General features: G+C 33.6%; 4 protein-coding genes and 1 long non-coding RNA gene across 9 annotated transcripts; 2 read left to right on the forward strand and 3 right to left on the reverse strand.

Moving 5' to 3' along the window:
* Positions 1–52: 52 nt before the first annotated feature.
* Positions 53–2,677, reverse strand: LOC109857299 (syntaxin-18). Of its 3 annotated transcripts, none has more exons than XM_020433484.1 (2): positions 2,592–2,677; positions 53–2,124 (listed from the first exon to the last, which is right to left on the reverse strand). In XM_020433484.1, exon 2 carries the CDS (start codon positions 2,052–2,054, stop codon positions 1,077–1,079), a length of 978 nt encoding a protein of 325 aa, XP_020289073.1. In that variant the 5' UTR covers positions 2,055–2,124; positions 2,592–2,677; the 3' UTR covers positions 53–1,076. The 3 variants fall into 3 exon arrangements, with proteins under 3 accessions (XP_020289073.1, XP_020289081.1, XP_020289063.1); XM_020433492.1 differs by lacking the exon at positions 2,592–2,677 and adding an exon at positions 2,370–2,526 and having other exon boundaries at positions 53–2,077; XM_020433474.1 differs by lacking the exon at positions 2,592–2,677 and adding an exon at positions 2,370–2,526.
* On the reverse strand, positions 2,670–3,911 carry LOC109858031 (mitochondrial assembly of ribosomal large subunit protein 1). Its single transcript, XM_020434911.1, has 4 exons — positions 3,897–3,911; positions 3,439–3,667; positions 2,998–3,258; positions 2,670–2,845 (listed from the first exon to the last, which is right to left on the reverse strand). Exons 1-4 carry the CDS (start codon positions 3,909–3,911, stop codon positions 2,670–2,672), a joined length of 681 nt encoding a protein of 226 aa, XP_020290500.1.
* A 137-nt stretch (positions 3,912–4,048) lies between these two features.
* LOC109857732 lies at positions 4,049–4,944 on the reverse strand. Its single transcript, XR_002250538.1, has 3 exons — positions 4,817–4,944; positions 4,319–4,406; positions 4,049–4,225 (listed from the first exon to the last, which is right to left on the reverse strand). It is a non-coding gene; the product is annotated as an uncharacterized LOC109857732 (long non-coding RNA).
* Positions 4,945–5,522: 578 nt separating this feature from the next.
* LOC109857402 (cell division control protein 6 homolog) lies at positions 5,523–8,517 on the forward strand. Of its 2 annotated transcripts, none has more exons than XM_020433675.1 (5): positions 5,523–5,698; positions 5,885–6,202; positions 6,300–7,259; positions 7,463–7,671; positions 7,752–8,517. In XM_020433675.1, exons 2-5 carry the CDS (start codon positions 5,929–5,931, stop codon positions 7,983–7,985), a joined length of 1,677 nt encoding a protein of 558 aa, XP_020289264.1. In that variant the 5' UTR covers positions 5,523–5,698; positions 5,885–5,928; the 3' UTR covers positions 7,986–8,517. The 2 variants fall into 2 exon arrangements, with proteins under 2 accessions (XP_020289264.1, XP_020289272.1); XM_020433683.1 differs by lacking the exon at positions 5,523–5,698 and adding an exon at positions 5,741–5,799.
* A 415-nt stretch (positions 8,518–8,932) lies between these two features.
* Positions 8,933–11,851, forward strand: LOC109857668 (neuroguidin). Of its 2 annotated transcripts, none has more exons than XM_020434215.1 (4): positions 8,933–9,199; positions 9,815–10,349; positions 10,538–10,888; positions 10,961–11,851. In XM_020434215.1, the coding sequence occupies exons 1-4, from the start codon at positions 9,191–9,193 to the stop codon at positions 10,984–10,986; spliced, it is 921 nt and encodes a 306-aa protein (XP_020289804.1). In that variant the 5' UTR covers positions 8,933–9,190; the 3' UTR covers positions 10,987–11,851. The 2 variants fall into 2 exon arrangements, with proteins under 2 accessions (XP_020289804.1, XP_020289813.1); XM_020434224.1 differs by lacking the exon at positions 8,933–9,199 and adding an exon at positions 9,346–9,742.
* Positions 11,852–15,764: the final 3,913 nt, after the last annotated feature.

Consider the following 15,764-nt stretch of genomic DNA (forward strand, 5'->3'; position numbering starts at 1 on the left):
AAAAACCAATAAGTTAATCACGTAGAAGACGACGCGTGTACATAACTGTGTGTGTATAAATGGTGATAGAATAAGTTTTATATATATGTAATACAAATTTAATTGCAATCAAGTGTCCGTTTGGTTTTGCGTTTTTCTTTTTCGTCTGCTTTTTCCATATTATACATAAATATATTAGAGTGAAAATCATAAGTCCACAGTATATAAATATGACGTGACGTTTTTTCCATCTTTCATATAGTTTCAACGTCAGTAAATGCAAAACAGTGGGATAATGTATAAGAAAAAAAAAAAAAGACTTTATGAAAAACGCAAATAGCCGGGGACTTGATTGTAAATTATAAATATACTATAAATGATGTTTCTGTGGGAGTAAAATATAAAGTGAAATATTTTGGCAAACGTGTTCTTCTTTCTCTTTTTTCTTTCCTTTTGATCACAATTTATTTTCTTTCGACAAAACTAACAACAATTGCAGTATATCATGAATCTTATCAATAATAGTTAAAGACTAAAATTCTTTATAAACATTGTTTTATAAATATACATCTCTGAGGATCGCTATTATATACCTTGTCGGACTCATATCCAATCAAAATGATTTCGTTTTGTTTTTTACTGCTTTATCTACATACCTATAGTAACATCGGAAAAATGTGACAATCATGTCGGAAATAATCCAAAACACTATCGGATTCTTTTCGACACTTTCAAAGCAATTAAAATGTCGATTTTGATCGAAATAATAAAAAAAAAGTAAAAAAAGATGTAGAGAGCTTCTTTTTCTACGCGCATTGTTACCAGACAGAGAGAACCTCCTATTTTTTTCACAAAAAGGAAGACAGTAATGCACAGTAGTGAATATACAAATATACATTTATATAACAAAGATAGTATCTAAATTATATATATACATATATTTAATTATAATGTATATATATAAATTATACATACATCCATTTATATAAAATTCACAATAGATCAAAGAGATTTGAACGAAATCATGATCAAAAACTCGAAAAGATACATAATAGATATCCTATTTTTTGTTTTTCAAAAACAAACTAAAAAATTTTTTAGGGATTATACCAATCAAGGAACAAGAGCGAGAACGCCATCACAACAACAAAGAAGAGGGTCCATGCTCTAAACCCGGCGTTTCGTCTCATCGCTTGCCGAATCTGTTCGTTCGCTTCCTTTACATTCTCCGTTGAACCAACTACAGTAGTCATTAGTTTGTCTAAGTCTTTATCCTGATCTAGAACTTTTTCCGTGAAGATTTCCTGCAACTCGGCGATGTGTACCACCTTGCTTTCAATTTGTCTGACTTCCTCTGCCACAGAACTTAGCTCATTATACAATTGCTCGTTCTCTGATTCAAACATTTGAATGTCTTCGGTCGACAGTTCTTCTTCATACGCCAACGTGCTAACGTCTCCATTGACTTCTTCAATCTTCATCAAATTGGACCCGTTCGAATCGTTTTTACCGTAATAATCGTTTGTCGATTTTTCTTCGTTTGAATCTGTCTTCTTTGTTGTCATTGTTGACAGTTTATTCACAGACTTTGTATCTGCCTGCAATTTGGCAATTCGCCGCATCTCAATCGTACGTTTTACGCGCATCGCTTTCTGCTCCGAGTAGATCTTGCATACGTTCTTCAGATAATCTTCTATCAACAACAGCATGATCTCACGATGTTCGATGTTCTGCTGTGAGACTTCCATAGACGTCCCGATCTCTCTTTTTAAATCCTTCACGAGCTGCGAGCAAGTGGTCATTATCTGTTGCGCGCCAATGTCAATTTCATCACGCTCTGTGTCAGTCATGTGCGGTGTACTGGACAAATAGTTGGAAAAGTTCAGATAGGCTTTGCGATTTTCGAGTAGGAATTCACGTAATTTGAAAATCTGTGTGACCACTGACTGCACTTTCATGCTAAAAGCACTTTTTGTTTTTGGCTTTTTTAATTTGTTGTTTGTCAACACACCGAGTTCCTTGTTACACAGATTCACAGTCTTCACACTGGCTTTGAACAACGCACTTACATCCATGATGGGATCTTGATAATTATTTTCTACAAATTTTTTATCAGAATCTCGATTTATTTATATTATAATTAATCTGTAAAAAGACAAAAGCACTAAAATAAATTCGCATCTACGAAAGTGACTGTCAAAACTTACATAAAGTTTATATAAAGTTTTTTGTCAAGTTTTGGAAATACATAAAATAACAATAAAAATGTCTAAACTTTTGTGTATCTCAAAGTAAATTTTTCAATATTAGTGTGATTAATTCTTGATTGACCAAAATTGAAGATAATCTATCAATTATATGCAAAAGGCTAATATTGAAGACATACACACCGTCTATAATAGAAAGATTAAAGTTACTGCTCCATATTAAAAATGTTATTAAATGTTAAGATACAAAACTTAACATTTCTTAAGGTTAGAAAGTCCTTGCTGTTTACGTATCTATAAAGTGCTGTGTTTACAGCGCCTCTATGATAAAACAGGAGGAATTATTGTGTATAAACGTTTTTATCGTTTGCAATTCAAAACACTGTGTTTTACACGCGAACTCACTTTTTATTATCTTCTTATCGTCGTAATTCTCCTTTGTTCTCTTACAGCTTATTATTAAACTATATGCATAATACATAATTACTGAACATTATCAGCTGGTTGAAAATCAGCCAAAATAGCATTGTACTGATCCATTATACTTAGGTCTTCAGATTCATTAGTTTTATCATCAAATTGAGAACCAACTGTCCACAAAGTTTCTAAATCATAATGCTGTCTGGCAGACTGAGAGAAAATATGCAGAGCAATGTTTCCTGCAATATAAACAGTTTACATGTAATATAGCTATAAATATTTTATATATAATAATCTACCTTTCTGTCTACTTTAGTAATGTAACTTGATTTAACTTAATGCTTAGAATTTTGACAAAATATTAAATTTAAAAAAAATTAAGATTTATTACCCAAATCTATCGCCACCCAATCATTAGAATGTTTTCCTTCAAGTTTTGGTATTAAATCAGTTGGGTGTTTTTTTAGTTTGTAAACTTTGCGCACAAAGGTGGCCAGTGCGCTCATATGTTTTTGTGATTTTGCTGTCACTACAACAATATAGTCTACATAAGAATAGTCCTTTGGCACTGAAGCAACAAAAATATCCTTAGCCTTGTCTCGTTCTAATAGAGTAACAAGCTCCTCAATTTCAATTACACCAGTAGTACCACCTAAAATTTGCATACAAGTAATATCTATTATTATTATTTCTAAGTTCTTATAAAAAATAGAAATATCTGGAAAAAAAATTATAATAAATATTATATTTACATATGTATATATACACACATACGTGTATATTGACACATTTGTTTACTATTTCTGAACTCTAATATTCAGTTTATACTCACGAGTCGAATTTATATCTGCGTAAGGATCATAAACTTGTTGTTTTTCCAAATCTTCAAGATTTATCTTCCGTTGCTCTTCGGTAACATCTAAGATAACATCTGCTTCATCGTGAAAAATCTCATACTTATTTATTGTTGCAGTGAGGTTATGATTAATGTTCTTTTCCGTTTCATTCTCGTTGGAGCAATTTCCTTTTTTGTTTTCCGAAAATTTCGAATATGTTACTGTCTGCGTATGATTATTACTACAAAATTTACATAATAACCGCGATATGCAAGGTAAGTTTTTCAATATACGCATGATGAGTGATATACGATGTCACTTGAGATAAAGCAGGTTTAAAATACACACAGTGTAAAAAGCGCAATTCTTTCTACAGCGCTGTACACTTTCTTCTTATCTGTAGAAGAATTTTGCGTATTATACATATTTTTTAAACATTTTCTTTATTTATTACGCGAACATGAATCATGCTGATAAAAAAATCTTATAAACACACGTACATAGAACATATATGTATACGTTGATACTTTATAATTTGTCAGAAAATTAAAAATTATCATAGCCAAAGGAAAAGGAATTCAGGTAAAGAACTAGAAATATTACAAGAATGTTGTATCGAAGTGTATTTAATTATACAAGATCGTACATGTATAAATTTCTCTCCGTTTGAAAAACTTCTCCAATGCATTTATGTGTGTGTCTTGGGAATTTTATTCAGCTGCAATCTTGTTCAGCTAATTGTCCAACATTGAAACATAGTGATTGAATATGTTGTTCCTACAGCTGAAATATTTTAAAGAAATGAGAATGAGAGTGTCAGTTACATTATGTTATAAATTTTTTTTTTTTTTATACACAAAATTAATTGCTGCTTACAGAGAATATATGTGAAAGTCGTTTATTTAGACCTCGCACGCATCTTCCTCCTCTTGCGCTTTAGCCTGCGCATTCTCTTCTTTCGCCACTATAAATCAAAATAAGTGATTTCAGTTTTACACATGCATAAATATTAATCTAATATACATAATTTATAATTTATTTACACTGCGTTTATTGTTATCGGTCTTTAAATTGTTTCTAACACTCACATCCGTGTATTGATTTATAATCTTCAAGATAGAGGTTATGTTAAATAACGGAATGATGGAGAAATAAAATTTAAGTCAAATTGTTTAAAATAATGTGCGCGCTACACAATAACCAACTACGATTTATCTTTCAAATTTATCTCGAAAACAATGCAAAAACTTTCTTTGTACGTGCCAGCACCTCGTGACACTACAAAGATTCCAACTCGCATTTTGTGAGCAAAATGTTTGCGCGTGTATTCAAAAATTACAAATAAATATTAGTAACAATTAATAAATAATTTACCTTTGCTCTCATCACAGAGATGAAAAAATTTTAATTCTGTCTCAAATGACTCGTTCACGTTGGATTTCAAATCGAATATGCCAGAACACCTCAACTGTTTGCCGAGAAAACGGGAAAGGAACGAGAAATTTTTTACGAAAATGTCGACGTTTTTCAACGCCGCCTGGTGTTGTTTCTTCGAATTAAAATAATGGTCAATTCGTAGTCGCGGTTTTGACCAATCGCATTGATCGAGTAACGCAATGCTTCGATTGTGATTGGTCAATAATTCTTTTTTTGTTCGAAATCTCAGATCGATTTCTATTATAGCAGAGAGAAACCTGAGAGCGGCCATCCTATTGTAATTTTTTACGACGGTTTCAGCCGCTGGTTTTAGCCGTATTTCCACAAAAGTGGAACTCAAAGGCCGTTCTACATTAAACGCAAGTCGCAGATCTCGTGGAACTGATCAATCACGTTGGTCGATTGGCTGATTTGACTCTGCAATTGGTCAATTCCACGAGATCTGCTACTTGCGTTTAATGTAGAACGGCCTTTGAGTTCCACTTTTGTGGAAATACGGCTAAAACCGGCGGCTGAAACCGTCGTAAAAAATTACATTAGGATGGCCGCTCTCAGGTTTCTCTCTGATTATAGTATCGTGTATACAAGGCTTTAAAGCAAAATTCTGATTGGTTAATACTGCGCATCTCCGGAAAATGTATAATCCCGCCAAAACTGCATTTTTACAGCTGACTAATCAAATGTACGTAATAGGGTAGATACGATCGCGTGATGTGTGATAAGTTAAGTGCCTTTCTAGAATTTGGGAAATTTCTTTATTATAGAAGATTGTGATTTCATAAAACTTGGAGTAACAACTTTTCCAGGAAACACCTAAAGGTAAGAATAATAAGAGATATAACGCCTTAACAACGCAAGAAAAACAGTTCCAACACGCGGAAACATTGCAGAAAAGTTTAAAGAAGAAATTTTAGAAAATTGTATATAAAAAAATTTTATATTTATTAAATTTCTTGTTTCTTTGAGTAACAATGTCTTTATTGATATTAATCTCTTATGTTTCAGTTATACATTTTATATTCATTTCTAATTTTGACTAGAAGTATTTGATGTCAAACATGCAGAACACTATTCAGTTTCCTATACGAAAAAAATGTAATTTCTATGGTAAGGATAATGTTGTAAAAGAAAATTTCTCTGATGCAAGGGCAAGATGCACACCATTGAAATATACACCAGTGGTAAAAAAGATTGTTACTCTAAGCAGTAGTGAATCAGATTCAGATTCTGAGAATATATTAAAGAAGCAGGAAAGTGTAACCAAAGGAAAAATAGATAGCAAAGCCAATTCACCAAGACGACGGAAATGTGATAAATCAGATGGTAAGTCGTTTAAGAAAAAAGAGAAAGAGAAGTATAAATAAATTTGAAAATATATTTTAGAAGTAATTATATTTATACAACTTTGATATTATTTTAGATCAACATACTCCTACTCCACCCAAGCAAAGAAGAGCTAAGTCGCAATCCTCTTTAACACCATCTACTCTTTTGGATAAATTGGATTTATCATCTGAAAAGAAAGGTAGATTACCTCCCAAGCAATTATTTATATCTCATTCCTGTGAAGAGGAGGATAAACTTCTTTCCAAGCCACTTGGATCTGACAGATATCAAAATGCACGTAGAGCTTTGCATAGTTGTGAGACTGAGGAGTTGTACGGAAGAGAAAAGGAGTTAGCTGAACTGCAAGAATTTCTTCAGACACATTGCAAGCAAAGGACGTCAGGTTGTTTGTATATTTCGGGTCCTCCTGGCACTGGAAAAACTGCTAGTCTTTTGAAGATTATGCAACAAACTGAACTGAGATCCAAACTCAAGATGGTATATGTGAATTGCACTACCATGAAATCCGCAGCTGCCATTTATGGAAAAATCATTCAGGAGTTGTCTATAAAAAATGCAACGTCTAAGAAGAACAGCAAGGCCTCTGTAGAGAAATATCTAACATCCGAGCATAAAATGCTGCTATTAGTACTTGATGAAATAGACCAGTTGGAGAGCAGAAAGCAGTCAGTTTTATATTCTATATTCGAATGGCCGTCTATACCAAATTCCAAACTCATTCTTGTTGGAATCGCTAACGCCCTGGATCTTACAGACAGGATATTACCTAGATTGCAGGCAAAATGCGAATTAAAGCCAACGTTAATGCACTTTAAGCCATATACAAAACAGCAAATAAGCGACATAATTTTGGCGAGGCTAAATCAAGCAAATGCCTCCAATGTTTTTGCACCATCTGCAATACAGCTGCTCGCAGGCAAAGTAGCAGCTATATCTGGGGATATCAGGAAAGCTCTAGATATAAGCAGAAGGGTCGTGGAATTGGTAGAGTCACATCAAATAGCACAAGTACTCTGTCCGACGAATGATAATGGTAAGTGAATTTTTTTCGTTTAAAAAATTAAGAGATCAATAAATATAAGTTATATGCACAAAAGAAATCAATGTTTTACATGCATAGTATATAAAAATTCATTTTTGATATATATTAATAAAAAATATAAAGAGATTTAATGTATGAAGCCAAAAAAATGTTCTAGAATGTATATAAATAATTTAATATTTTCTTTTATTCAGATGTAAACACAGACTTTTCAAAAAAGAAGATCGAAGCTGAGAAGCAGGTTGATTTAAAAACAGTAGCTACACTTTTAAACGGAGTCTATGGCAGTACACAAAATCTAAATAAAGAACAGGATACATTCCCTATTCAACAGAAATTGTTGCTTTGCTCGCTGTTACTTATCCTAAATAAAGGAAGAAACAAAGACGTTACTGTTGGAAGTGTAAGTTGATTAAACTTACAATAATTTGTTTTAAAATTATAAGTGAAAATTTGTTTTTCAAGTAATACTTTATTTTTCAGTTGCACGAGGTATATAAAAAGGTTTGCAAAAAGCGCAATATAAATGCTGTCGATGCTTCCGAATTCGTAAATTTATGCTCATTGGTAGAGACCAGAGGCATTTTAAAAGTTGTTGGTAAGAAAGAGGCACGTTTGCGCAAAGTAAATCTGCAGTGGGATCAGGAAGAATTGGATGCAGTCTTGCAAGACAAGCAAATGACAGCGGAAATTATTAACGATGCGAGTTGTTTGTAAAAATAATTACAGAAATTTAACGTGTTAACTTTTTCTACGTCTACACGACAACGATCTGGAAACATCACTTCGCGAGAAATTGATAAATTGCTTTGATGAGATAAAAAATACGGAATTGATCAGTCGAACGCGTTCTTTGTAAAAACTAATGTTACTAAATTATCGTTGCCGTGCAAACGTAATTTTTGTTACATATGATTTGTTCATGACAAGATAGTTTTTACTTGTTGACAGTAAAATGGGTGGTTAAAATAATAAAAATGACTGGACTTCGTAATAATTAATATATCGCAAAAAATGTTGATTTATTGTTTGACTCTTATTAATGAGAAATAGTATCACATAATTAATGAATCCACTTAACAAATATGGTCTGATTGTATATGATGTAGTTTTGTAAGACAATATATGTATAGACCTGTAATAATGTACAATTATTTTTTTATTTTGTAAATTATATGTCCATATACATGAAGATGAGAATGGTGCTACAAAATTAAAATAGAAATCTATTTGACCAATAAAAATTGATGCTGACAATATAGGATATTCTTGCATTTTTCAATATAATTGGTGTTTTTATTCAATAAATTTTGCTATTTTTTAATCTAAATATTAATAAAATTTTTTGGATACGTTATTTAGGAACGTTTATTGTTATACCTCTCAAGTATTCATAATTCATAAATATATCTATATATAGATGAATATATTTCAAAACTATATGGAACTTTATGTTTTAAAGATAAAACAAAAGTTAATGCAACTTAATATTTAAACTATTCGCGACTGTACGTACACATATGTGCACCTTATACACATAAAATATTTTATATTTCTATCTGCTGGTTACCTCAAAGGTGGATAACTATTTCGATGATGGCGCCGCTTTTGCCTTGCTCGAACGGAAGTTTCACATCGTGTAGAAGTAAATCGCAACTATTTCATACAACACATGCACCAATTTTTATTTTGCGGAGTTTGAAAAATAAAATAACAGTACTCTGTGTGATTCAGCAATAAATTAATGAAAAATCCGGACCCTAGTGATTCCTGCGACAGTCGCTGCATTGACCAAACTTTTCCGAGCGAAAAAATATCCCCCCTCTCCGTGAAGGAAAATATCGTCCCACGTGGGGACTCGTTTAATTACAAGTTACGTTGTTTGGAAATGTGTCTATTGGGTTAATTCCTCGTGCCTAAGCATGGTTCAGGTGAGTGGCGTGTCATGTGCGTGTTTTTGTGATCGTTCTCGGCCGCGGCGCGCAAAAATCGCCGCTTTTTTCTGCCCAGCTCCCTATCGGAAATTTTTGATTGTTTTTTTTTCCACTGTCATCCATTAGTAAATAGGAAAGATGGCAGCAGATTATTGCGCTTTTTTCCCGTGCTGCTCACCCCGGCGGACATTTTTCTGTGAAACTGTGAACGGCCGGGCGGTCTTGGCTGAAAACCTCACCGAATTTACTTATTGAGCGCGTTTTCACGCATAAAATTTGCCGCGTTTTCTGTTTTTTGAATGAAACACCGCTGTTACCGTGAAGTACGCGATTTGCGCCGCACTTTTCTACCCGGCCTGAATATGTCCTAGATGAAACTCGTAATTTGTAAAAATATTTTTGCGGAAAAACATTTCCGCGCCTTCCGATCTGCTTAACCTATTCACACAAAAATATCCGCCAACGAAAATAAACGATACAATACGTTCTGATTCTTTGTTTTTCTCTATATAATCGTGCAAGAATTTAGTGACAATGATTGTAAGATTTGATATTGGTTCTTGTTACTTCTGGTATTAATGAGAACATGCTAATAATAATTTTTATTTGCAGGCTATTGATGAAATGGAGCAGAGAGATCTCCCACAGGCATTTCGTCTGCTGGGGGAGATGAACGCCAATGTTCTGCAAGTAAACCAGCTTGTGGACAATATGCTGGTTCGTGTAAAAAATGGCGAAATCTCCACTGATAAGGGTCTCAGCTTCTTAGAAATGAAGTATCATATGTTATTGTCTTATCTTATCAATTTGACCTATGTTGTGCTGAGAAAATGCTCCGGTGAGAGAATTGAAGGTGATCCATCGATTGATCGTCTGATCGAAATCAGGACTGTCCTGGAGAAAATCCGACCAATTGATTACAAACTTAAGTACCAGATAGATAAGCTCGTCAAGACTGCTGTTACTGGCACCATTAACAGTGACAATCCTTGCAACTTTAAAGCTAATCCTAATGCACTGGTTGCTAAATTGGACAATGAAGATTTTGAGGATAGTGATCAAGAGGAGGATAGTTTCAAGCCAATAACACAGCAGCTCAGAAAGTCAAATATATATGTCCCACCAAAACTTGCTGCAGTACCTTATGGTTTGTATCTGATTCTAAAACAGTTTTATTTTTGCATTAAAAATTAATTAACGATAATGTGAAACCGATCATTTCAAAGTCATAAAATGAAAAAAAAATTTGAGGCCAATACTTAGAAAATAAATAAATATTCTTGGATGAGATAGACTGAATATTAATTCAATTTTAAATATTGTAATTGTTTTCAGATGGCGATGAAACAAAGGCTGAAAAAGTCCGCAAAGCTGGTGAACGAATTCGTAGGCGTGCTATATCAAATACAGTGCTGCAAGAATTAAAAGAAGAATATTTGGATGCTCCCGTAGAAGATACTCAAGGTACGGGTGGAAAACGAGCTATTTTAATGCGTGAGGACAAGCAGAAGATCGAGTACGAGGAGAACTACATGACGCGCTTGCCTGTAACTAAGCAAGAAAAACACAGGCGTCGTCAGATGACGACTCTGGGCACTCTTGGCGATGAGATTACTACATTTGGCGAGTCAGGTACTAAGTCCGCCAAGAAGAGGAAAGCTCAGAGAAAAGGAAAAGCTAAAAAGAGTAAGATATCATTCGCGATAATTCTTGCAGACGTGTTATCTTGACTGATACTGAAGTTACGCTCTGTTACAGGTTTCAAGAAAAAACGACATCATTAAAAGGCTACTTTGAAACTGGAAAAAACTCGGAGTTTTGAGCACTAACGATTAAGGTAAACAGTAAGAAAAAAAGGAAAAATAAATTTATTCGACTTTTTCTTTGAAACAAAAAGCAGATGCCATTAAATATATACTCGTTACTAAATTAAGCTAAAAATACCATCGTAACATCTAGTAATAAAAGAGAAAAAGTTAAGGCAACGTGTGTCTCAATGACGGAGTAAAAATAGCACAATGGTTATTATATAAGATAAGACATATTAATGATCGTGTAATTGATAATTCTAGTTAATAATGATTTTAATCTTTAACTGTTGTCCAAGAGAGATCAATTTTGATCTGTGGAGTTAAGACGAAATCTGTCGATGAAAACAGTGATTTACGCGAGTAATGCATGAGCGCAGAGGAGGGGAGGGAGGTGGGAGTCAGAAAACACGAAATGGCACATACGAGCTTAGTGAAAAAATAATGTGTCACAATAGCGTAATATTGTAACGTTATGTTGGATTGAATAGTGAATTTGAAATGGCTCCAAAGATTGAAAATTGTGAATTACATGTAAAAGTTAAAGGCAGAACATTCTGCTTTATTTTGAGATATTCTCCAGCTATATAGAAAAAGAAAGGAAAAAAAGAGAGAAAGACGGGTGTAAATCAGTGACTAGCAGGAGAGACGATATTGAATTAATTGTTAACGCAAGCGTAAAAATCACAAGACATTCAGCAGAATGCAAAAGTTAGGAAATTCAAAATTAAAACAAAAAGACATTGATCTCTAGGAGAACTGCACGCACTCGGCACTACTTCTAAAAGAGGAAAAAATGATTTAAAAAAAAAAAAAAAAAAAAAAAAAAAAGAGGAAAAAGCAGAAATGATGTTTCGTCGATATTGCATGTCTTAGGATTTTCTCGCTGTCTTAGTGTAGTCAAGTAGGTACTAGTTTTACTATATTATATGTATGTTTTTCGTTTGTGTTTTTCCCCTGGTGAAACAGTTGAGGCTACTGTAAACATTTTGGATGTGAGTCATGTTTTTACGTTAAGTCTCATTTCTATTTTAATTTTATTATTATACAATGTGCTTGTGTATTGTACATTGTACATTTGTTGTTCTTGCGTTGGTGTTCTAAGTTGTTAAACTTATATTAACGTAATATAAGGATAACACGAGTGTCAAAATTCAAAATTGTCGTCATGTTCTCAGATTTCGTTTCAATTGACTATTTGATTTCTGCAGAGAGAGAAAGAAGGGGCAAGTCTGGTCGAATCACACACACACACACACACACGAGACATAGAAAACTGACGAAACGAACAAACGACGAAGACTTCGAGTAAAAATCACTTCTGCAAGCCATTTATATAAAGTACGAACTCGCGCGTACAATCAAACTGCGCGCAAAAGTAGGAATTATTGATCTTTCCCTGAATACATGCATTTTTTTTTTTTTTTTTTTTTTACTATTGTTGCTCGGATCTCCGCGCTTTGTGATGACGTCCGAGTGAGATGTTTCTTTTCGATGTAAAAGAGTCGGGAGAAGATGCGAAATACGTTATTCTGTGGTAGATGTGTGTATTATAGAGCCGCATTGCTCACATTCCGTGCAGAAGTGATCTTTCTTGCATTTTTTACCTCCGCCCCGTTCCTACCCTTCCCTCCCCCCCTCACTTCCTTCCTACGAGAGAGGTGATTTAACTTCGATTCAGTGCGTTATGCTGGCCAAGGGCTCAACCATCCATAGATATTATATTTTTTACAGAAGTGTTCATAGATTGAGCCAACTTGGCGCGGCACCGACGAGATACACGACTCACCCTTTCCCCTTTTTTCTCGACTATCTGTAGGGACAATTTAATTAAAACAGAAAAAAAAGAAAAAATGTGATAATGATTATTCATGAAGTAATAGTTAAAGAGAAAACTTAACAAAATAGCACAACCGCTGGGCATTATTTACAAAGTGCTAGCAAGCCTAATGTCAGCAGCCTTGTCGTATTTGGTATTAAATAAAAAATGAAGTTGAAAAGTGCCGAATTACGGACGGATTTTTCGCGAAGCACAATTTTCCTGATGAGAACAATAGGTATTATAATTGATTCTTGCGTGCGCGAAACGAAATCTTAACAGAATTTGTCCGACGTTCGGCTTCCTCATACTCCATTTGCACGATTAGACGATAATTCTTTGAAGCACATCTACGACCGGCGCGAGCTGCGAGCCCCAGAGACTTCCGGTTCACACAGTTTTTGTACAACAAAAACTTTTAGTTATATTGCAGATACGTGGAGTTGCAAGTTTCTTACGTTGCGTCAAGTAGAATTAAAAGCAAAACATAGAGTCTTCAAAATCGTAGATTTATTTATCGATTATAAATAACCGGAGGTTAGATATTCAATTATAGATATCAAGTATATCAAAAATCAAATCTTGAGTGAATATAAAAACGATTTATTGTTACATAAGTATCTTACATACGTCAGTGCGGTCGTATATATTCTCGCTACGACTTACATCGCGATCTTTTTAAACGGTTAATTGTGAATTGTTTTTTTTTTTTTTTGTTCTGTAATCTTGCAACGAAACGAATTTGTGCAATATTCCGTGACTTTTTTGCGCTGCAAAAAGAATCAAGTATCGTCACACATATACGTGCGCGCGTGGATGTGCGCGTTGATACGTGATGATATTTTATCACACAATTATACGAATTATACATAATTATACATGTTTCGAGGCCTACAGTATTTGCATTCTTATTCAGATTGTTTTTAATAAGCAGATGAACCGAGCGAGTTTGATCCATTCCAAGACTCACCAAATTAAAAAGTGTCTCAATTTCTTTGCTCCCGAGCAAAACTTTTGGGAGCAAGAGTGCCTTCTTATAAAAGTTCTTTTAACATATATTTTGTTGTGGCGCTTCCTTCCTATCGGCGTGATTAATATGCTGGGATAAAAATGGAAGCTCCTTTCTCTCTTATACAGAACCGAAATATATTTAAGGTTACTGTACTCATAGTATAGAGTTTACTAACGTGCAACGACACATATCGAATCAATAGTTGACAGTACGCATATACAAAATGAGAGTCTTACGCCTTTTTGGTGAGTTTCGGAATGAAGCATGAGCTCGCTATACGACTGGTTTATTCGCATATATAGGTCTTTTTAGACGATCCGGTCTGATTGTCTCGCAAAGTTTTACTTATTCCAATCTGAATTATCGCAACTTTCTGTTGCCAGATTATGCACTTTTTGTGCAATAATACGTGTCTAAACTAGTAATGGGAGATTGTGAAACAAAATTTGACTCATGCGCGCTAGAACAGAGATTTACATGATACTCTCTGTTGCGTTCAGAAAACAAGTTATATATCATATATATATAAATATATAATTTATATATAGTTAATTTTTCTTTTTAATAGAAGTACAACTTGTACAAATCGTTTCGTTATATATTTAATAATATTAATGCTGTGTCTTGTATATAGAGAGTATATTTTTAATGTTTATTATATTTATATATAGTATATACACATTATTGTATGATAAGTTATTGTAACAAACTTTGATTTGAAATTATGTGGATCTTAAGACGGATTTGGGCCGCAACAGAATACAAATCTCGATTACATCGTCGATAACATTCCAATTATCATGCGTAAGAGAAATTTGTCCTACGATCTCCTTATTACTAGTTCGGGCTCGCGGTCGCAGTACAAGTAGATAACCGGAAGAAGTATTCATATGATAAAAAACATATCCACACGCAACATATAGCAGCAAGAGATAATAGGATTACATTGAATACACTACCTCAAATTACAATAGAAATATGAATTTACAATAATGGGAAAAAAAACTTTGCAGCGGTCGCTCTCACTTGCTGCAGCAGTTTTTGTAATGTTTCCTGTTTGATCACCGATATTTCTTTATGAAATATAATCTTACGGAATTTGTTAAAAAAAAAAAGTAGATTGCTTACCCATTCATTTTAAGAAACGTGTAAGCAAAAGTTTTGTACAAACAAGAATTTTTGCGAATTGTCGATTTAGAGAGAATTGAGATTTGCATCTGTCGTTAGTACAATCAATAACACATCGTTTTGCTATGACTTCTTTTTTTTTTTTTTATGATTAAAAACCGCATCTCTACAAATGTACATATAAATATATATTACAAAAGCGAGAGAGCTACCGTCTGTAAATTTTTAAATGCGTAGTCCTTCAAATTCAACAATGCTGCCGAATGCTAAACTGAAAGAAAGAAAGAAGTCTCAAGAAGTATCTTTGCAGCAGAGAGACAAAGTTGATAATAGGAATGATTTATTGACATTTATAGTCTTTCAAAATATATAGTATATTTGGTTTATAAGTCCATAATTTCTATATAAATGTACACATACACACACACACACATACACGCACACACATACACACAAAGACAAGAGAGGGGAGAGAGAAAGAGATTCATATATAAATATATAAATTATACACACATATATGTATATAAGAGACTTTTTCTCTTTCTCTGTAATTTTATGTATACTACATAAAAAAAAAAAAAATAAATAAAAAAAAAAAATCAGAATTCTCAACATGTGAGCGAAAGAGACCGCGAGAAAGAAGAGCGCAAGAGAATCGAAGAAGAGAGAAAAAGTGAGTTTAGTGAGTTTATCTTGTACACTGGGATGCATTAATGCCTTTCGGAGCGGAAGTAACGCGTGGTAGAGAAAAACCTACGGAAGACCTTAATGCATTGCATTGTGTATTTACAAATT

The sequence above is a fragment of the Pseudomyrmex gracilis genome, unplaced genomic scaffold (assembly GCF_002006095.1).
Source record: "Pseudomyrmex gracilis isolate BER0280 unplaced genomic scaffold, ASM200609v1 scaffold_5, whole genome shotgun sequence".
Lineage (NCBI taxonomy): Eukaryota > Metazoa > Arthropoda > Insecta > Hymenoptera > Formicidae > Pseudomyrmex > Pseudomyrmex gracilis.